The sequence below is a fragment of the Manduca sexta genome, chromosome 6 (assembly GCF_014839805.1).
Source record: "Manduca sexta isolate Smith_Timp_Sample1 chromosome 6, JHU_Msex_v1.0, whole genome shotgun sequence".
Lineage (NCBI taxonomy): Eukaryota > Metazoa > Arthropoda > Insecta > Lepidoptera > Sphingidae > Manduca > Manduca sexta.
In genome coordinates this window covers 10,386,107-10,408,955 of record NC_051120.1, presented here as the reverse complement: position 1 = coordinate 10,408,955, position 22,849 = coordinate 10,386,107, and the positions used below count along the sequence as shown (strand labels likewise).

The 22,849-nt window shown below is 38.0% G+C and overlaps 1 protein-coding gene across 1 annotated transcript; it reads left to right on the top strand.

Moving 5' to 3' along the window:
* The first annotated feature begins 835 nt into the window (after window positions 1-835).
* Window positions 836-22,654, top strand: LOC115440494 (cyclin-J). Its single transcript, XM_037446943.1, has 6 exons — window positions 836-1,226; window positions 6,579-6,689; window positions 14,388-14,559; window positions 15,874-16,155; window positions 16,357-16,513; window positions 18,605-22,654. The coding sequence occupies exons 1-6, from the start codon at window positions 1,119-1,121 to the stop codon at window positions 19,059-19,061; spliced, it is 1,287 nt and encodes a 428-aa protein (XP_037302840.1). The 5' UTR covers window positions 836-1,118; the 3' UTR covers window positions 19,062-22,654.
* Window positions 22,655-22,849: the final 195 nt, after the last annotated feature.

Sequence of the window (22,849 nt, the reverse complement as noted above, 5' to 3'; positions counted from 1 at the left end):
CGTTAATGTCCATACAAATAGGGATGTTCTCTATGTCAATGATTGTAATAATCGGATGATTTAACATATCGATACAACATTAAAATGTAATCAAAATTCTGCTGATTTAAATTAATCTGTCATCATTAATAATGTTAATGAGTATTGAATATCTCAAATCGTTGACATTGATCTTTATGCCCTTTTACTAGTTTTGCCATTATAAACTAGCAAAAGCAAATATCTAAATTGTACTTACATAATATAAGAGACATAATATAATAAAGTTCCTTTAATTTTTCCGTTAATTTTTTTAAAACTTTAGAGGTTGACTGGCCAGTAAGACATATCACCTTAAGTTCAACAGTTTATTAAGAATAAGTATTCCAACGATTTAAATCAACTTTTTACAAAATATTACTAAAGCATTCTGTTGGGCAACATTTTATTTACACAAATCATCTCACAAATAGTTAGGCGTTTTCATCGTTAAGCTGTATATTGTAACATTGGTTAATAAGCATAAAATAGGTTTAAACCTAATTATAATACATCCAATGTACCATACACAAAATATAATATTTTATCCTATTAAATTATGCCAAAAAATAGAATTTTATTTTAATACCCAAAATCCCAATATCGCGTGTAGGCTATTATAATGAATTCTTAAATATTTATTTTTTCCTGGATTTATTTGTACTTGCTGTAGAGATTGCACGTATTTTATGATTGTTTAATTCGATACATTTTTGTGAACGAATAACAATGTTTACATTTATTGTATGTTACAAAATCGATTCTATAAAATGTATGGACATCTCTAGATTCAGGTTCTTGAAGTCGAGCCTTTCTTTTTTTTATAATCACTTGTCAAAAATGCATTGAACGAAGTGGCAGCGTCATGTGATGAAATAAAATTATTTTTTTACGAAACCTCCTCTACGTTTATGTGCATTATATAGAAGTTACGGGTGATGTTCACGATCGGGATATTGGTTATTGTCGGAAATAGTGTTATTGTGCCACTATTTTGCGATATTCGTTGACACTAGTTTCCACGTGGTGAACGTCAGAATCGGTCGACGTGTTAATACTTGTCGCCGTATTCCTTGTGCCTGATAAATTTATTTGAAGTGATGGAGACCTTGAACATGGCGAAGCTGAATTTATCAAGTGTGCGAAGCAATACCTCGATGGACAAAGTTCCTAAAGCGGAGACATCTGATGCCAAATCGGAGCCAATAGTAAGTTGTTACCATGCGTTTATTCCTGCATTAAACCTGTAAATCATGAATAAAACACTATAAAACAACATTTCGAAGATATCTGAGGTAGTGTATAGAATGTTCTAGAATAAAATTATCATTTTAAAATGTACCATATGATACCGCATTTTGTTTCATCGCTGCATAACATCGGAGCAGATCGGTTTTCACATGACCAAATACAGTAAAACACAAATCAAACTCAAATAATAAATGAATTGAACGAAAATTCTAGAATTTAACATATTTTGTGGTCAAAGTGAGAAATTTTGCGAGTACGTTTTTATATTGAAATGTGACGCGTAAATAATACCATGTGATGCGCTTTGTTATCTGCGAGGTGCGGAAATAATTGTTTCAAAAGCTTTTCAATCAGCTTGTTACCTTCAATAACAGTATCTGATAATTTAAATATGCATTTGAATGTTTTGCACCATATTGTGTTCCAATTCAGTGGCACTGTTTATTTATCATCTTGGTAGGTACAGGATTTAAGCATTCCCTCATACAAAGGATATGAAATTAGATAATGGTTTTAAACTGTCAAAAAACTTATAATTCATAATTGTGTTGCATCATTCAGTCTTAACCACAGATTTCTAAGTTAAATGTTAGTATTTTTAGTCCTTCACTTAAATTGACAGTAGACCCACATTTATAAACAATTGTTATATTGTGGAAAGTAGTGGATATTACGAATATGTACAATAATAAAATAAATTCAAAGCAATCACAATACTTTAAATGGGCATTTGGATCATGCATATGAATCAGAGTAAACAATATGGATATTGTTGGAATTAAAATACCATTGTTGACTTGCAATAAATCAACTGCTAGATATGTGTTCAAGAGAAATATATTCAGTAAAATTTATGTATTGCATGCAAATACATATTATAATGCATTACTTATTTATCATGTCTGCTTTACAAAAGAATGTGTTCCATATTTAAATGGTTATTATTTTTTTCTAATGGCCAGCTATTTCTACTGGCCAGGGTGGCGTTACTGTCTACAGAGATTTTATATTCTTGACATGTACTTCTTATTATACATAAGTTGACAATAATAAATGTGGATGATGCAAAAAAAATGCATAAATGATATGGCCTAGTTTGTATTACAACAGCGGGGCTAATGTTAACCACATTGGGATTCTGTCCAGAGCTAAATGTTAGAAAAATCCATGTATAAATTATTTTCCAACTAGAGACTCAAACTTAAGAATTTATGGTCCACAACTCAGTATAAACTCAAGCAATTATTTGAAAATGCACTTAATCTATAATATACCTGGGGTTCAAAGGAGTTTTGTATTAATATTTATTTGAATAGAATTCCAAATTAATGTAATCAATGGATTACTTTTATGGATTAAAGCAAAGTGTCAGTGAAAAATGTTGCTAAATCTAGTATTATATTAAATTCTCTGTATAGTTTGTAACAAATTTTATGAAATTAAAATAAAAAAATTGGTTTACTACTTCCTAAAATTGGTTTCTAAAAATTGGTTTCTAAAAACTTTACTGTCTAATATCAGTGTTGTTAAAAACCTTGCAGTGGCGAAGCCATTTATTTAAATATTATACCTATTGCGCCCACTAAAAGTGATTTCCTCATTTAACAACTATTAAGTATTATTTAACATATTTTTATTATTTTTAATACAATATAAAAAAAATATTTTATACAATTAGCTGTGTACTGCTTATATGAGCTTCTATTTCCAGTTATTGTAATTTAATTATAATAAAACAGAGAGACAAATTTAATGTTTTGCTGCACATGTGACTGATTTAAAAATGATATCAATAATTTATATTTATAATTTATAATATTTACTAGGTGCTTGCAACTGTCTGTCTGAATGACCATTTTAATAAAAATTCCATTTATATTTTTCTGGCATATAAGTTAATATAACAATTATTCAATGTATATTCAAAATTATATGCAATTTTTAGATAATCATCCTAGAAAATAACTTTACAAGCATTAGCTTTATAATATTAATAGGTATAAATTTTAATAAATACATCCTTTGGAGTCAGGGAAAAAGATCAATCAAGTTAATAGAAATTTGGCATATACAATATTATGTATATCTAGTTCCCAAAATGGGGAAAAAATATTCATTCTACAAGCCTTTGCAATTTCCTTCCATCTGCCTTTATCTCAATCAAGTGTAACTTAGCACACACAAATTGGTTGCAGAACAATTTTGGTTCAGTTTTAATACCATCCACCTTCATTGTCTGAAATACCATGCAATTTCTATCATAACAATATCTTTATTATTTACTAGCTTTTGCTCGCGGCTTCGCCCGCGTGAAGGTGTTTTCCAGGACAAAATTCCACTGTTTGATAAAAGTCTTGCTACATATTTTCCCGGTACTTATAGGTTCAAACTAATTTTATCCCCAATCTATAATTTCAGTTCAATCAGTCGAAAATCTAAGAACATTTATACAAACTTTCATCCCCTATTTTATCCCCTTAAGGGTAGAATTTATCAAAATCCATTCTTAGGGGATGCCTACGTCATAGTAGCTTTATGCATGTAAAGTCTTAGCCCGATCCGTCCAATGGTTTGGGCTGTTCCTTGATATATCACTGTCAGTCACCTTTGAGTTATATATTATATTAACAACTGAAGTTAGCTAAAATTGAGTTTCTCGAAGCCGACCACTATTTATGTACTATGTATTTTGAGACTATGCAATTTTGTCGCGTTCGCGATTCACTTTCACTTTTGTTGAGTTTCAGAACGCGATATTAGATCCTCCAACGCGCACGCGAATTTGAACTTTATGCAGCGGTAATAAATTACAAATTGACTCTCCATTTTATTTAGAAAAAGTTTGTATGGGAAATAGAAAAATGCTGTTTTGAGGATTTTCCCGGCAATTATTCGAATTTTTCTCACCTTTTAAATCTTCCCTAGACCTCCACGAATAATTCAAGACCAAGATAAGATAAATCCGTTCAGCCGTTCTCGAGTTTTAGCGAGACTAACGAACAGCAATTGATTTTTATATATATAGATTAGCAAAACAAAAATTAGGAACAGGTTGTAATATAGCATAATTAATAATAATAATAATAAGCCCGCAGGGGCGGCTTTGTGGCGAGCCGACGGTGAGTGGCGACACCGCGTTCCCTGATTCCGTGGGGGCCAAATGAGACCCCCTGACCCTTGGCTTGCCTTAACTGGCCGGCTAGGGGTGGAAGTCGCAAGAGCTAAGAACCTCAGCTCTAGGGTGGAAGTGCTCAATCTGCGTAATAGCGAGGAAGCCCGCTCCGGGACGCGATAGCGACCCGCGATGGTGAAATCGGTGCACACCTCTCGACACCCTTAAGCCACCCACACCGGTGTTGCGTCCTTGGCTTACGCCACTTATGGGATGCCCATCTAGTGGGGGGCAAGTCACCGTCTGCCTTGAATACATAAGATTGAGACATTTTACTTGGCAGGCGTCCCGTTGTCTCAATCAATAGCCCAGCAACCAGTCCAGCTAGATCCCATCCATAGACCCAATATAATTCCCATCTTTTCTGCAATAGTCCCTGCACCTTGCAAGCGCTGTCTTTGGCTGTATTTCCTCCATAAGTACAGACAGAGAGAGTACTCGCAAGGTGTATAAACCCCAACTAGAGTAATGTATCTAAAAGGGGCCTCTATGTGTTGGATCCATGTCCCCACGCAAGCCTTCCAAAAGGACCGGCCTTTATGCCGTGATTTCCCGCAGGAAAGATACAACATAATAATAATATTAATAGTTGTAATATTGGGTGTAACCTGTAATGGCTGTGTGTTGATGTAAATAAACAAATAAATAAAAAAAGAATATAAATATATAGCACACACAAATTAGTTGTAGAACTGTTTTGGTTCAGATTTTAATACCATCCACCTTTATGACTTCATTGCCTGAAATACCATGCAATTTGTGTCATAAAAATATCTTTGTTTATTATCAAAACAGAAATTAGGAACAGGTTGTAATATAAAATGTAGTAACATGTTGCAATACAATAATGATGCAAGAACACATTTCATTGAACAACATTGTGACACATTGGTGTGTTAGAAAGCTCTTGTTATGCTTTGTATGGTTTGTTTACTACATTTTGTTTACGTTTTTTATTATAATCGTAATTTCATTATCTTAAAAATATTATAAATTTGATAAAGATATTTGGATATTTAGATTTAAAAACAGAAGGCACTTAAGGCCTTTAAAATTTCGTCATATTAAATTTTAAAGACCGAAATATCCATGATTATTAATTAGTTTTACGTTTTTCTTTCAACTGCGAGAACTAATCACTAACTAGACGTGAATTTAAATTCTTTACTTGCCAATACTTGTTTAGTTACCCAGATTAAAGGTGAAACAAAATGTATGAAAATGGACCTTGAGGTATCGCCTTAATGGTTTTAGAATAAATTTGACAGATACAATGTCCTGGATTAACATACCACTATACTAATAAAGTAAATTTGTATATTGGTATTAATTATTCAGTATTTTGTTATGTTGAATGACAAAACGTCAGAAATGCGATGGAACATCATATGACTATAAGACATGATTGTATATGTGTTTATTTGTAAGGCATTTAGGTTGATTTTTATATTGAAAAAAACATTAGCAGTTAACTTTAGCAATTTTTTTCAAGCATTACAAGCAAGATCTAGTCGCATACAAAAATTATTATATTAGTTAAATTCTTAAATATTTTCAATAATATAATATGTAACTATCCTTTATTCTCATATTCAATTATTAAATTATTCAAGAAACATTTGCTATGAAATGTTTTACTGCCTACTTCATCATAAGACAAAGTGTGCGTCGAAGCACTCTCTGATTACTTCTCTGTCTACTACTTCAGGTCCAAGTGTGTTCTTATGACACACTGACACCACTAATTGGGTTGATCTCATAAGATTTTTAAATCTTATCATGTTTGCACATTACTCATGTCCAATTTGACTGTTCTAGTTTTGCACGTAACACTTTACATTGCAAACTGTGTCATGCTAATCTATACCAAATTTTGCAATCTATGAGTACTTTGTGCAATTTCGACCTGGTTTAATTAAATTGATACTTTTTTTTAATTAAAAGCCAATTGCTGTGCAGAGTTATTTTAAATTGTTTTTTTTTTAATTGTTTGAAGTAGGGACATTGTATTAAAGGAACATAACACATGTAATGACTTACAAATTCCAAGCACCTATTTGATTCATTATGCCTTGTATTGATATAAATGATGTGGCTACAGCCTCAGAGTATTAAAGTCACAATTTGTTTGTTGCAGACGCTTACTGACCACGAAGAAGACTACCATTGCGAGTACGTCGACGACATATGGAAGAGCCTGCTCGAGCAGGAAGCTGAAAGGACCACCATACATCTGCAGTCACCACAGGTAATTAAACAAAAACAGTCTTTAAATTGCCTGCTTTCCCCTCCTTAAAGACTGATTTGCCATGTCTGTGTGTAAACTTATCGTCCATATAATAGAAGGCTACCAAATATAAAAGTCATGCTCCTAAATAATCAGTAAATTGAAGAGTACTATATGCATTTACTGTCTTATATGTTAACTGGTGTATTTTATTTACTAGTACATTGTGAAATAGGCCGCTATAATTTTTTTGGCTAGGGAATGCAACCTAGAGATTGGCGAAAAGAGATGATCCCATTGGATAAGTTTCGGATTAAGATAGCTCTATAACTGTCGAGGTTCCGCTTCATCACGAAAAAATCTTAATATAATTAGATGGTATGTAACAAAAACATGATAGTTAGGCAACTATATTTGTATTAAGAAGATACAATAACCTAAAAAATTTTTTTTACTCCAAATTAATACTACCGCGTGGTGTTTCGCTTTTAATTTTTTTGTCTACGCGAAGTTTTTTCCTTGGTTTTGAGTAGGGGATTGCCTGCCCAAACACACCACCACAACTCCTGTAAACCAGGAGCAGCAGTGGCACGCATTTTATAAATAAGAGTTGGAAACATGAATTGTCCATTTCCCTCCAAAGCAAAATGGGCTACAGAATAATTAACTAAGGAGGCAGAGGTTGGTTTTGATAAGTTTTCAATTGAGAACGTTTATTGGTGTATCACGACGTCCTTTATCTAACGTGGGGGTGGGCAGAGGTGGCCTCGATTGTGATCGCCCACTTTCTGTCAATTCAGGTCTGATGTGACATGGTTTAGATAAGGTGGAGCTAGGTATTTTGATGTTGAACACTGTTATATTAGAGTTGTATTTTTAATGCAGGACATATTGTTTGTCTGGTGGCGAAGGCCTCCTTTTGTAATAACAGTAATGGATGTAATATTTCTGTTGTTCTTTTTGTAATTTTTCCCTTGAATTTGTCTGTTAAATATTATAGTTGTAATATCAGCTGTCAAAACATAATGTTTAAACATTATTTGATGTGAATTAATGGATGAGTTTAAATAATGACATGAGCACCTATTTAAACAAAGGCAGGGCAGAGAATATGGAAATGTTATATTTGATATTCTACAAGGACTTTACGTACTAATAAAATATCGGATTAAATTAGTATTTATATATAAAGAAAATAAATTATATAAATATACAATCAAAATGTAAGATTTCTTTACATGAAATTATGACGAAAGTTGTGACGAAATGACGCAAAAACACCGTTATTCGTTTTGAATTCCGTATTGTACTACGATCTAAGCTATTGCATCATTCGTATTGCCGTTCGATTTTCACCCACAATACTTTGTAATTAGGTTCAGTGTTGCATTATGCGTACATAGACCGTCATACAAGGGTTATAATGATTCCCTTGGCGAGTCGCAAGGCCTTCATCCGCATTAAGGCGTGTATAATTCAGGGCAGACGCAAGATTGTGCAATATTGATGTTTAATACTGTCTTATCATTATCCTATTGTAAAATGACTTTGATCACCCTGAGATTGCACTATTTAATTACTAAGTTAACAATCTGTTTTGACCCGCGTGTTTATATTTTATGAAAAAATAAATGAAATAATGTCGAGGGTAGGTTGATACTATTATGCGTTCGGCCCTCGAGGTAATAACTTAAAGTCTAACCTCCTTATTCATAGACGTTATTTATCTAAGCTCTATCTTTGCTGTCATAATAAGTATGTTTCTCAGTGCTGACGGCATGGCAGCCTTCGCAGTGCGTAGACATACGGCCGTTGTGATTGGCTAATATTGAGATACAACTTGAATCTAGTTGGCTGTCAGATAAACAGAGCTGAGAAACAGACTTGTGATCACAGCAATGCTCCGTCCTTAGATTAATAACGTTGAATAAGGGGGTAAGACTTTTTTAAAAACCTTGTTTGGTCTGGGATTGAATTTGGTAACAGCCGTTTTTAATAAACGATCCCAATCTCAATCTTCAATCCGATTCTGAGGTGAACCAATCAAAATAACTCATTTGTAAGTGTGTCAAAACACTTCGTTCTGATTGGTCCATTTTTGAAGAAGAATAAGATAGAAAAAGTGATTAGGATCGTTTATTGGAAATGGCGGTATATCGTAGAACGGTAACTATTTGCCTAGATTAGGTATTTGCTATATTATTTTCATTTTCCACCTCTGTCCATCCATTTTATGATTCAGGTACAACATTGTTTATTAAATAAACATTGTAATTTCCAAATATCTTCTATCAAGGGGAATTGTTGAAGATTGTAACATAATGATTTTTCAAGTTTACGCGAATGTTAGACATTTAAATTAAACTATTTTATGAATTTCATCACGGTTCTAATATTTTACTTTTCTCCCGACGTTTCGATTTTTCGCTTCAGTCCCCCCGTGACCATGAAGGCTGCAAAGTCTTCGAAACGTTGGGAGAAAACTAAAATATAAAAAACCGCGATAGAATCCGAAAAGTAGTTTAATTTAAATTGTAACGTAATATAATGGTTGTGATTTTTTTTTTGAGGAAACCAAGAGTTAGCACGTGTTGTTGGTGTCGACGTCGAAAACCCTCGTGACGTCAATCACTCGGAAAAAATATATCTTTATTTACAACAGTTTACACCCTACAAACGGTTTATAACAATATCGTTCATGTCTGTTTACTAAATAAGGATGTATCTACATTGACAAATACAATTATTGCTAACAAAACATATGTAAATATGCTTGTGGTAAAAAATATACTAAATATATAGGTACATTTACATTCTACTCGATATAAACGTATCTATATCTACGCAATTTTTCATAGAATTTCCTATCTGTCCAAGCACGCTGATCTCGTTGGTCCAAATATTTTAGTTTCACATATGAGTATTAGAGGGCCCGAACCTCTGCGCCATTCGACCATGCATTGACCCAGTTTTAGCTAGATTTTTTCAACTTTTTTGCTTGATCGACCTATTTTGCCTACGTCTGCGCGGTGAACGAGTCGCTTATATTGTAAAGTACTGCGGCATATTCCGTTTTAAATATAATAATAATAATAATATCAGCCCTGTATTATATACTGTCCCACTGCTGGGCAAGAGCCTCCTCTACTACTCAGAGGGATTAGGCCTTATTCAACCACGCTGGCCTAGTGCGGATTGGTAAACTTCACACACTTTCAAAATTCCTATAGTGAATTTCTCAGATATGCAGGTTTCCTCACGATGTTTTCTTTGACCGTTAAAGCAAGCGATAATTCACAAAGAAATTTCGTTTTTATTTCCAGATAAATGTAGGTAGATATTGTAACTTTGACTTCTCGGATGACCAACACCTCAGTCCTCCCCGTGACCACGAAGGCTGCAGTCTTCGAAACGTGGAGAAAATTATAGTATAAAAACCGTGTTAAAATCCGCAAAATAATTTTATGTTATTATTTCTAGATAAATTGAACTGCCTTGTACTTTCCTATAATTATTATTAATAACGTATTTTGACAACTGACGTGGAGGTATTTATGGATATTCTTAGTGGAATGACATGATGTGGTTTGCAGTTCGAAATTCCGGATGTTGCAACAGTTTATGGGCGGTCGTATCGCTTACGATAATGCGAGCGGCTTGATCGTCTCGTCAGTTTAACTGTCTACTGCACAGTTTTTAATCTATACTAATATATAAAGCTGAAGAGTTTGTTTGAACGCGCTAGTCTCAGTGACTACTAAACCGATTTTTTTTACTAATAGGAAGCTACATTACTTCTGAGTGCTATAGGCTACTTTTATCCCGGAAAAACTTTTGCATGCGGACGGAGCCGCAGGCATGAGTTAGTTATATAAAAGTATATAATTGTGATGTAAGGAAATAAAAGAAAATAAACCGCCGAAATGCCGCTGATGGTAGGATATATTTGATATTCGCCCGGATAGTGACCATCGTACACAAGTTGTTAAAACCCGCTATAGTTGCCCACGTAAGTGTGTCGCGTTCCGGGATCACCCTGCATATATCCGGTTCCAACAGGCCGGCATAATTGTGTCGACTGGTGAGGGGTAATCATCTCTCGTCAGTCGACATTCTTTAGACCCCACTCCACTTACAAGTGAAGTGAGGTAACTTTGTCATGCTCGTTTAATAAAAAATTGCTCCATATTACAAAAGTATAATATAGAAAATTTAACACTGGCTACATTACAGTCTATGCTTCTTAAGTTTGCCACCGGATGCAATGTCTTTTTATTTTTCTCTATGCAACGGTGTTATTGTGGATGTAGTACATTTGCATAATTAAATTAAGGCGATACCTCAAGGTCCATTTTCATACATTTTGTTTCGCCTTTAATCTGGGTAACTAAACAAGTATTGGCAAGTAAAGAATTTAAATTCACGTCTAGTTAGTGATTAGTTCTCGCAGTTGAAAGAAAAATGTAAAAATAATTAATAATCATGGATATTTCTGCCTTTAAAATTTCGTCATATTAAATTTTAATGGCCGAAATATCCATGATTATTAATTATTTTACGTTTTTCTTTCAACTGCGAAATAATATGAAAATGGACCTTGAGGTATCGCCTTAAAGTTTGTTGATAAATAAGAATAGAGTTCTACTTTATTCAAATTGGTATAACCAAATACTTCATATTTACACGTATTGATACAATCCACATTAAACTGGGCTGGGTTTGTTCAGCATTTATCAGTAGTATCGTAACTGATAGCGATAGTGATCTCAGATCTGCGACACGATTGTTTGTTATCAGAGACATTGACCGCAAAGTGCTTTCCGGTACAATCACATGTCAAAATACCCTAAGGGTTTTTTCTATTGCATAGATTATAGCGGCACATGGTCAAATTGCTGGTGGTAGAATATATTTTGTATCCGCCTGCTGACTATTGTACACAAGGTGTTAAAACTCGCCATAGTGGCAAGTGACTTTTGCCAGGATCAGCCTGTGTAGTGTGCATATCTGGTGCAAACAGGCCGGCATAATTGTGTCGACTGGTGAGGGAAAATCGTCAGTGGACACTCTGGTGCCCTCTCCGTTTACCATTAACTTCAATGAGGTCAGCTGTATCCGTATAAGAAAAATTAAAAAAAGTATTTAAGATAACTCAAACTTAATTCACCATCAGATGAATGACAACAGCATTAAGATGATCGTTTGATAAAGCTGCGTAATTCAATAGTCTCCATAACATTGGAATAATGGTCAAAAAAATCCAAAAATCAGCGCATAAAAACATAAACGCTTTGAAAAAATATCAAAGATTTCCTTATCGAAAAATTTCCAGAGATCAGCGCATAAAAACATGAACGATTCAGCTTTGAAATGTCTAAAAAAGGTGCGCATGCGCTTACAAACACCGCTTTGTTGTTGAAACGTCCATTGTCATTCCACGTGCGTGACTTTGTGGTTAAACGTATCAGAAGTGGCAAGTTTGGTTCCGGTACAGCGATTCGTTATGTAACGTGTCTTTGTCTTATTCAATTGTAGTAATATGCCTTGTGTTACATCTGTGCTAGTTTTTGCATGCGACTCCGTCTGGATGGAAATACTTTCCAGGAATAAATACTTGCAATTATCATCGGTAACAGATATATTAGTCCAGGGCCTACTTTAACCGTGTGCTAAATTTCATAGAAATCCGTTCACCTGTTTCTGCGTTTGTTTCTGACTTGTAACCTCACAAAAATGGTATTTAAATTTCCAGTATGATTGTTTCATATCTTTGCTAGCTTTTGCTCGCGATTTTGTACGCGTAAAAACTGCTCTTCGGATGTCTCACAAATGGAGTCCACTTATAACAAACTTACCTTTTGGCTATATCCATTTTTATTTTTATATTGCCTTTGTGGGCAATCAACGAAGCAGTTCCGCCGGTTGGTAAGCAGCATCCGCCGCCATGGATGCTGGAGGCACAACCAAGCCATTATCTACAGCTCATGCGAGATATCATGATCTTGGCTACGTTGGTACATAAAAGGACAAACCAATATTCATTTATATTTATACAAATTGCGTCGTAGGCGATGATTAGTCAAGTGTTCCAACATTCCATTAGGTTTGTTTGTTTTGATTTGCATGATTGAATTTATTTACCTGTTCAAAGTTGAACTGGCCGGCATAATTGTGTCGACTGGCGAGGGATAATCGATACTATATTTAGTATCAGGTTGTGGAGTCATTTTGCTGTATAATGAGATTTATGTGAATAAGGTCTATGTTCTGCAACATATAAATCGAATGCCGCTAATGCCAATTGCTGGAAAGGTTTCGGATAATGTACACGCCTGTGAATATCATTAAAATAATACGGCCTTGGCCATCAAGGCGGTGATTTTATATTTCTGATTTGAAATGTACTTTGCATGAACTTTCGTTCTATCTAGGTTTCATACATATGCGTATATTATAAATGCGTTTCCTTGTATGATAAATAGCAGTGAGAACGATAAGGTAATCTAGTTGGCCATGTAATAGAGCAGAACCCTCATTTCTGCCTTATTTTTATATCCATTACCAGAGCAGAATAGACGGTAATTAAATTAAAATAGAGTCCTAATTTTTAAATTATCACTCTCTGAATCATAATATTTTATTTTTCCGAGCCGCAACGGCCCGTGCAGATGTATCCTTGATCTCGTTTGTGCATTATCTGGGACGCCCTGAGCCCCTACGTCTGCTAACGTGAAGGCCATAGTTCAAATTTAAATAAATATTGTCGCGTAGATGGCTAAAAGTTGATTGATGATTGAGACATTTCGCTAGCTTACTATTAACGTTTAAGAATCATTTATTTCTCATAAGATTATAAATTATTCACATAGTTATTTTATACAGGCGAGCATTTTATAAAGATTGCATACCTACCTTTAGAATGACAACATAAGTAAATTACAAATAACAGTTTCGTAGACACGAATAATATGAATAAATTTTGTTAAATCAACATCAACAATTACACATAACACTCATCGATATAAATACAATTACAAACAGCAGAATCATATTTTGAGCAAGTGCAATAGTACTTTGGTGGGTAATTTTGTGTAGGGATACCCACCTAAGGCAGCGCGGCGGCAATACTCCGATGACTCAGAATAACAGTCTACATCGTAACTGGGCCAGTTAGACGAAATAATTAGTCAGTTAATAACCGATTAAACTTCTAAAGTTAATACAATTACAAGGTCCTGTGGTTCTTTTATTTATGTTGGATAAAGAGGTTTAAAATTTCCATGTTAAAAAAAAATAAGGAAAGAAAATAATTCATGGTTCCTCCTTTAATTATCATTCAGGATTATTGGAAATTTTAACTGAAAAAGACATAGTATCATGTGATATATGTAATTCAATTTGTGCAAAGAATACGCACATAACTTTAGAAAAGTCAGAGGTGCGTGCTCTTGGATTGTGTAACTACGGATTTTCGTCTCGGCATTCTATTCCCAACTAGGCTATTGCCACCTTTAATAATATTAATGTTTATTATACTAAACAATTTAAGGAATTTTCGAGGGTGTGTGAAGTCCACCAATCCGCACTAGGCCAGCGTGGTGGAGTAAGGCCTAATCCCTCTCAGTAGAAGAGAAGGCCCGTGCCCAACAGTGGGACAATATATAATATAGGGCTGATATTATTATTATATATACTAAACAATTATTCTTTTGTCCACAGCTAGAGTTCCGCGGCACGCTGGTGCAGCAGCTGCGTGACGTGACCAAGAAGCTCGGGCTGACGATAGCAACGCTGCACTCGGCCGTGGCCCTGCTCGACCTGTTCATGGACGCGCATCGCCTCCGAGCGGACAGATTGACGCACGTGGCGCTCGCGTGTCTCAGCCTTTCGGGTGAGTAACGTATATCTGTTCCTCACCAATCAGGGACGTAGCTACCTCAGCTAGCCAGAGCAGTGCAGTACCCAGCCCTCGAAGCTTACCTTAGGACCTTTTTTATGTCACATCCCTATAAAAGTTAACAAAGTATCTTATCAAACAGTACATGCACTGGAATGCATCCTTACCTAGTTACACAACTGACTTCAACATATGGTCGACGCAACCTCCTTGTCAAGCAATTGCGGGAAAGATTTCGGTTAGTTTTAGGGCTAGATTCCTGTTCTATGTGAGCATTGGTCGTTCAGACATGAGACAAATCGTGTTAATTTAGCGTAGCGATATAGCTAATGTCTAGTGAACTATTGGTAGAAGATCTTCGGAGTGAGAAAACTAATTCTGTGCTGCATTCGGTGGTCCGGATACTTCCCCGTTTCAAAAAGTCTTAACAATATTTTTGTACATATAAAAGAGGACTAAACTACGTTACTACAACAAAGGATACTTAACTGTCTTTTTATTGCATTTGAAACGCGTCTCAGATGGTTCTAAAACGTTTGGCCTTTATAAATACAAATAAATAATTTAATTCACAATCGAATGTGTTTACATACTTATGTCATCCGACATTGAATTTTTTGCGCGATGACCGATTGTCGACACTCGTAAAGGGAAAGACCGCTGCCTTTTCTCACTCCCACTGAAATGTCAAGGAGTTTTCTTAACGGGAGCGATTGTGAACGCCAGACGGTGTGGGATCAAGCGCCAAATATGTATATACAGTTAGATCATTGTTCTAACCTTTTGGTATGCTAGACTTATGAGGGCGTGAAATAATAACGTAGTGTTTACTAGCTTTTGCTTAGGCTTCTACCGACCTGTAAATCTTTCCTGATGGAAAATTGCACTCCATTTTTTTGGGATGAAAGTACCATATGTGTTATTCGACGATTTGGTATCTGTGGATTGTTTCTTTGAGACTTTCCCGCCCTCACACCCACCACTACAACTCATGTAAACCAAGATCAGCAGTGGCGCGCATTTTTAGACACCCAGCAGTGAAGCTGGGCGAGTCTCAGATCTGTGGACTGTTTGCCAATTTTTACCCAAATGTATTTACCTGCGTAAGAGTATTTGGCTTTTAATATTTAACAGTAATCTGCTGCTTAAAAGAAATCAAACCCAGAATCTAGATAGTAATATTTATTTCGGTTTTGATTTTTATGATAACAAAAAATACATCTTATTAACCACCCACGTCAAGACCTAATTCTTAATCTCCCATCAGAACTGTCTATTGCGTGTCTAACTTCATCAATACCGTTACAGCAAAAAGCGAAGAGAAGTTCAGCAGAGCGCCAACACTAAAGACTTTAGCCAAGATCAGCGGCGTGCAGCTTTGTGGCAAGACGTTCAGGCAACTGGAGTGGATGGTGGGCCAACACGTGCGATGGAGGTTATTGGCGCCAACCCCCGTGACCTTCGCAGCGCTTCTAGCGCGGTATGTGGTCACCGACGCGGATCTCACCACTAGACACCCGAAATTCGTGAGGCGCTTCAAGCGGGACGGGGCTAGGATGCTCGAGGCTTATCTGGATTTGACGCTTTCTGGTGAGACTTGAATTTGGAATTTGTTTATGCGGAATATTTCAATTATGAAAAAAATATTACAGGGTGTTCTTTTTGGTTACTTTGCAAATATGTTTGTCTTTGTCACCCGCACTTATAAAGTTAACTTTTATTTTTAAAGGCAAACTGATATTCATTGTTGAGTATATTTACTAACTATTGCCGATCGTTATGTGTGTGCAGACGTGCGGCTGAAGGTGGTGGAGTGCGTCGAAGTGGGATGCGCATGCGTGGCGTGCGCGCGCGCAGAGCTGGGCCTGTGCGCGTGGCCCGCCTGGCTCGCCGCGCGCGCCGGCCGCCAGCCCGCCGCCGTCGCTCCCGTCGCGCGCCTGCTGCAGCGGTGCGTACTCACACCACACACTACACATACACACAGACACACACACACGTCTGTGCGCGTGGCCCGCCTGGCTCGCCGCGCGCGCCGGCCGCCAGCCCGCCGCCGTCGCGCCCGTCGCGCGCCTGCTGCAGCGGTGCGTACTCACACCACACACTACACATACACACAGACACACACACACGTCTGTGCGCGTGGCCCGCCTGGCTCGCCGCGCGCTGCCGGCCGCCAGCCCGCCGCCGTCGCGCCCGTCGCGCGCCTGCTGCAGCGGTGCGTACTCACACCACACACTACACATACACACAGACACACACACACGTCTGTGCGCGTGGCCCGCCTGGCTCGCCGCGCGCCGGCCGCCAGCCCGCCGCCGTCGCGCCCGTCGCGCGCCTGCTGCAGCGGTGCGTACTCACACCACACACTACACATACACACAGACACACACACACGTCTGTGCGCGTGGCCGCCTGGCTCGCCGCGCGCGCCGGCCGCCAGCCCGCCGCCGTCGCGCCCGTCGCGCGCCTGCTGCAGCGGTGCGTACTCACACCACACACTACACATACACACAGACACACACACACGTCTGTGCGCGTGGCCCGCCTGGCTCGCCGCGCGCGCCGGCCGCCAGCCCGCCGCCGTCGCGCCCGTCGCGCGCCTGCTGCAGCGGTGCGTACTCACACCACACACTACACATACACACAGACACACACACACGTCTGTGCGCGTGGCCCGCCTGGCTCGCCGCGCGCGCCGGCCGCCAGCCCGCCGCCGTCGCGCCCGTCGCGCGCCTGCTGCAGCGGTGCGTACTCACACCACACACTACACATACACACAGACACACACACACGTCTGTGCGCGTGGCCCGCCTGGCTCGCCGCGCGCCGGCCGCCAGCCCGCCGCCGTCGCGCCCGTCGCGCGCCTGCTGCAGCGGTGCGTACTCACACCACACACTACACATACACACAGACACACACACACGTCTGTGCGCGTGGCCCGCCTGGCTCGCCGCGCGCGCCGGCCGCCAGCCCGCCGCCGTCGCGCCCGTCGCGCGCCTGCTGCAGCGGTGCGTACTCACACCACACACTACACATACACACAGACACACACACACGTCTGTGCGCGTGGCCCGCCTGGCTCGCCGCGCGCGCCGGCCGCCAGCCCGCCGCCGTCGCGCCCGTCGCGCGCCTGCTGCAGCGGTGCGTACTCACACCACACACTACACATACACACAGACACACACACACGTCTGTGCGCGTGGCCCGCCTGGCTCGCCGCGCGCGCCGGCCGCCAGCCCGCCGCCGTCGCGCCCGTCGCGCGCCTGCTGCAGCGGTGCGTACTCACACCACACACTACACATACACACAGACACACACACACGTCTGTGCGCGTGGCCCGCCTGGCTCGCCGCGCGCGCCGGCCGCCAGCCCGCCGCCGTCGCGCCCGTCGCGCGCCTGCTGCAGCGGTGCGTACTCACACCACACACTACACATACACACAGACACACACACACGTCTGTGCGCGTGGCCCGCCTGGCTCGCCGCGCGCGCCGGCCGCCAGCCCGCCGCCGTCGCGCCCGTCGCGCGCCTGCTGCAGCGGTGCGTACTCACACCACACACTACACATACACACAGACACACACACACGTCTGTGCGCGTGGCCCGCCTGGCTCGCCGCGCGCGCCGGCCGCCAGCCCGCCGCCGTCGCGCCCGTCGCGCGCCTGCTGCAGCGGTGCGTACTCACACCACACACTACACATACACACAGACACACACACAGATGGAGAGAGACATTCTGTCCTCCAAGGGGAAGGGGAAGCCTTCACACCCACCACTACGACTCCTGTAAACTAGGATCGGCAGTTGCACGCATTTTATTTATAACACAGAGATGAGAGAAATTAATGCATTTCCATCATGATGATCAAAGGCCGAAAAGAAGCTCGAAACTGCGAGCATCTGCGGTCGATATCCCGAATGGTTGATGTCCCCTCCGTGGTTATAACACCGAAGCGAACAATCTGACAAAAATAACTCAAATGCATAAACGATCCCTAAATATATCCGCAATAATACTTAAAAATCAATTCATTCACAGAATGATGCAAATACTCAAGTCACGTGACTCTACGGAATCTGAAGTGGATCAAGGGTACAGCAGCGCGAGGACATCTCCGAACCTGACTCCGTGCACGTCACCAAGTCTCCACGTATCGCCGGCATCCAGCACGTCAAGCCATTCGTCCAGAAACATCGACTACCGCCAACGGCCGATAGAACGAACCGAAAGTACGTACTCGATACTAGATTTGGACGAGTCGAATTTGCCGAACGTTAATATACAAGATTACTTTAGGATACCAACGGTCGATCCGTTGCAGAGGGTCAATAATCCAGTTGAGTACAGGTATTGTAGGTCCCGTAGACTTATCGACGCTAGTTTAGACCCTGTGCCAACTACTAGTGTGGCGGTCAAACGAGGTCTCGAGTCCAACGCAGAATTAGAGAGGAAACGGTATCGATTGACCACGCAGATGTCTCAAGTTGTTCTATGATTATCTAGTCGGTGTCACATTCGTGGATTGTTCATTCTGTTCAATATAAATGTCGATGAAGACCGCTTGTATACAGGAAGAAGACCGCTTGGAAGTTTATTCAATGATCGAAAAGGTGGTAAGTTGATTTTTGTGTCTACAATATGTGTTTCAAAATCTGGTCTGATATATCTGGTTTGTACTACAATATTTACAATTTTATGAGAGTGGCTTAAGGTCGCCATTTTGACAGCCTTCAAAACGCAGCTGACTAATCTGGGCTGCGAAATTAGAAGCTACGGGTTCCCAACTTTACTGCCTTTGAGGATTTTCTAGTAAAAAATTCAAAACAAAATTCACGAATGTGGACACAGTCTGTGTGCACTTCAAATGTTTAAAACTGAATATTGTATCCTTTCGCTTAATTATTTAGTCCCATGGAGTGCACACAATAGTTTAGGCTACTGCAAAATTCCATTGTTAAGGATTTTATTGCGCCGCGATTAAAGGATTGCTTTAAATCGCATGTACGTGTAAGAAAGAACTGGCAACACAGGAAAATTTATATCCTCTCGTACGTACTGATCTTGTTTATCGATATTGCAAATTCTATGTTCTTTCTATTCTGAAGTATGTATTTTGAGTCGAATTTTTGGGACCAATCATATATTTTTTGTTCTTGTTTATTTTGTCTTTCAATAAATCACATCTATCAATATTATAGTGTCCCTGGTTCAGTAAAATTTCGGTTTTATTCCATTATATTAAATACCATTTTATAAAAAAAAGTATTTTAGTACAAGAGGTTTATCGATGTTCTTTCTTGCACACAATATAATTGTATTGTAGCAATAAACAATTGAGATGTCGATAAGTTATGACAGGCTGTGCATGTTTAATTTTCGTTAAACGAAATACCGAGTAAAGTTCAATATTTATTGATTTATCGTAGGTGACATCTCGATTGTGCATTTTTACTACTTTAGATTGTAGTTAGTTAACAAATTGATGGGGTCGAATTCGCCGGTCGAGACTCGAATGTACAACGTTTTTTGACAGCTGTTTGACATGAAATTGACCTCTACGTAGCTATATATTAAATTTAAAATCGTGTGAACATACATGTGACCTCCCCTATATTGTCATTTATCGATATTTGAATATCGATAGTCTGGTTGGTTAGTGAATTATGTTATCGAGATTTGCGAATTATGCAGCTATAAAACCTTACTAAATTTTACAGTAACTTCTATGATAATCCGGAATGTGTGTTAAAAAATGGTCTTATGAATATGAATGATTTTATCGATAACATTATCAGTATTATAACGCTGACAACCAAAACCTTTCAAATGTGCGCCATCTTTGTTTTAATCAAAATATATTTTTCCCAACACTCATTCATTTAATCAATAAAGAAGATCTCTCCTTTGAAAGGTCGGTAACGTACCCACAATTATTTTTGGATTATCGATATTTTTGTGCGATTTAATTTACTTGCCGTCATGTAACAGTAGATCGCGAGCCGGCCTATTACCATAAAATAATCTAGAAAACAAAGATAAAGATAAAGAGAGCGCGTGACGTATAGGGGATATGTTTCACGTTTGTGTTCACTCGTATATGACTGCCTTAAAAAGGAATGACGATTGACGATGGTGGCCAAAGCTGATTTTGACGATCATTCATTTCCTCGTACATTAGATAGCTATTTTTTTTATTTTATGTTCGTTAAGGCGACTCTGAATCTTTTCTGTGTCAAAAATATCTACTTTCTAAAATTTGTTATATTGTAATTTATGCAGGACATTTTGAACGTTTTCTATAGAAAACCTCGTTTTGATGTATTTTTTTATAATAATTGTCTTTACAACGCCTTGAAATAGAGTCGCCTTAACATTTTAGTGTTATTTTTTATAGAAACATCATTATACTTAGCGACGGTTATGATAGATTTGTCGACTGTTGAAATATCATTTATCGAATTTGTTTCCTACTGACAAATGCTGTATCGCGTTCGATTGTGATTTCATTCGATTTAATTTACGTCGAATCACCAATCTATGTAAACGTTATTTTTGCAATGAATACGAACTGTTAATCTCATTTTTATAAGTTTTCATATCAATTGTTAACTGTAATTCGAATAGAAATGACAAATGTTACCGTTTAGAAGTTATATATTTCCAGCCTATCGAATCGCAGTTTTACTCTATGTAAAGCTATTCTTTTTTCTCATTAATAACGCATTGGACCTTCGTAAATAAATTCTATCGGTAACATGTAGATTTTAGTTCGATATTTTTTTTCTTTATATTCTGTTGGGAAATTCTGTGAAGTATGTAACAGCACTTTCCATTTTGTGTTATAGTTTTTAATAATAAAATTGTAAACGAAACGTTAGGCGCTGCTGCGGTTTCATTGTTTGTAAGTGACGCGTTATGGAATAGAATCTAACTTGTTCACGTTAGTCCAATTTTAGGTGATTTTGTTAATTTATTTTTTTATTGTGAAATGGATGATTCCGTTCCATTACTCGATAGTTGTCTGGTTTCCAGTTAGAGGGAAAGAGATAGTTGTATGATCTTATAAAGAAAAACTATTTGCTTTTCTTTTAGATAACGCTCCATATTTATGATTAAGGGTGGGTCTACCTAGTACTTAGCAAAAATGTACAAAACATAATTGCATAGCGATTTTTACTTTGTTTGATTAAGCTTTAATATTTTAAAATATAATGCGGCTTATAAATATAATATTTGAAATGAATCCTTCCAAGTTATTTTATGTCTAGTTACTCGACTTCGATTTTTTTTCTACCTCATGTTTTATCGATAATCTAAGTTTATCGATATTAAAATTATCATAATAGTTCTATATCGATACGTACATTGTTAATATTTAATTTACTCGCAATAAGTTTCTTTTTCTCTAAACTGGAGACAAACAGATTTTGTTATGGAAAGGTTGATAATGTCTCGCATTCTACCAAAATTTATAAGTTACCATTTAATTTTCGAGTACATTGTGTCAAATTTAATGGAAATATATTAATTTTAAATTCGAGGTCAGTCACGACGTCAGTTTAAAAGTATGTGTTTATCAGTGCTTCCTCGTATTGTATTTTTAAATCAATTACACTATTCTTTTCAAATAAACTTCTATGAATATTACTCTTTTATACAAATACAACCTTCCTAAAGTCTGTTGATTTTTATCTAAATATTCTATGAATAAAATATGTTATGATTTAGTTAAATTATATGGTGTATGATTGTTGTCGAAATAGTAAGTCTTGTGTTATTTTAAAGAAAAACCTGTATTTAAATATATCTGTAGCCATAATACCGTTAGATTGGGATCATGCGCCATTTGCCTAAAGAAATTTGAACTGTATTAATGTTTGTTAGCCAAAATTGAACTCAATATTCAGTTGTGTTTGGTGTAAATTTGTAATTTTAGATGCTGGATAATGTGTGTGAAATGTGAAGACTGAAGGCATTGTGAATGTTGCCAGGGATGGTGTTGGACTGAATTGAAATATAATTTTGTACTCGGAAAAAATAATTATAAAGACGCATTATAAACCTTGAAATAAATATTTTACTTCTGTATTTCTGTGGTTTTATTCCTTATTTTTTTTCAGGATAAATATATTTTTAAGTAATGTAGCTACCTATTAGTAAAATAAATTAAACATCGGCTCAGTAGTAAAGACTACACACGAAAAAGCTCTTTACACAATATTTGTCTGCAAGTGTCTAAATCTGGGCTAAGAACTTGGGAGATCCCAAGCCTATTTCACTTCG

What these genes read in the sequence shown, in the direction of transcription:
- LOC115440494 (XM_037446943.1), top strand. Translation starts at nt 1,119, where the DNA reads ATGGAGACCTTGAACATGGCGAAGCTGAATTTATCAAGTGTGCGAAGC. An exon ending in TACATCTGCAGTCACCACAG is followed by an intron (nt 6,690 to 14,387) that starts GTAATTAAACAA and finishes TTTTGTCCACAG; the next exon opens with CTAGAGTTCCGCGGCACGCT. An exon ending in CGCGTGTCTCAGCCTTTCGG is followed by an intron (nt 14,560 to 15,873) that starts GTGAGTAACGTA and finishes ATACCGTTACAG; the next exon opens with CAAAAAGCGAAGAGAAGTTC.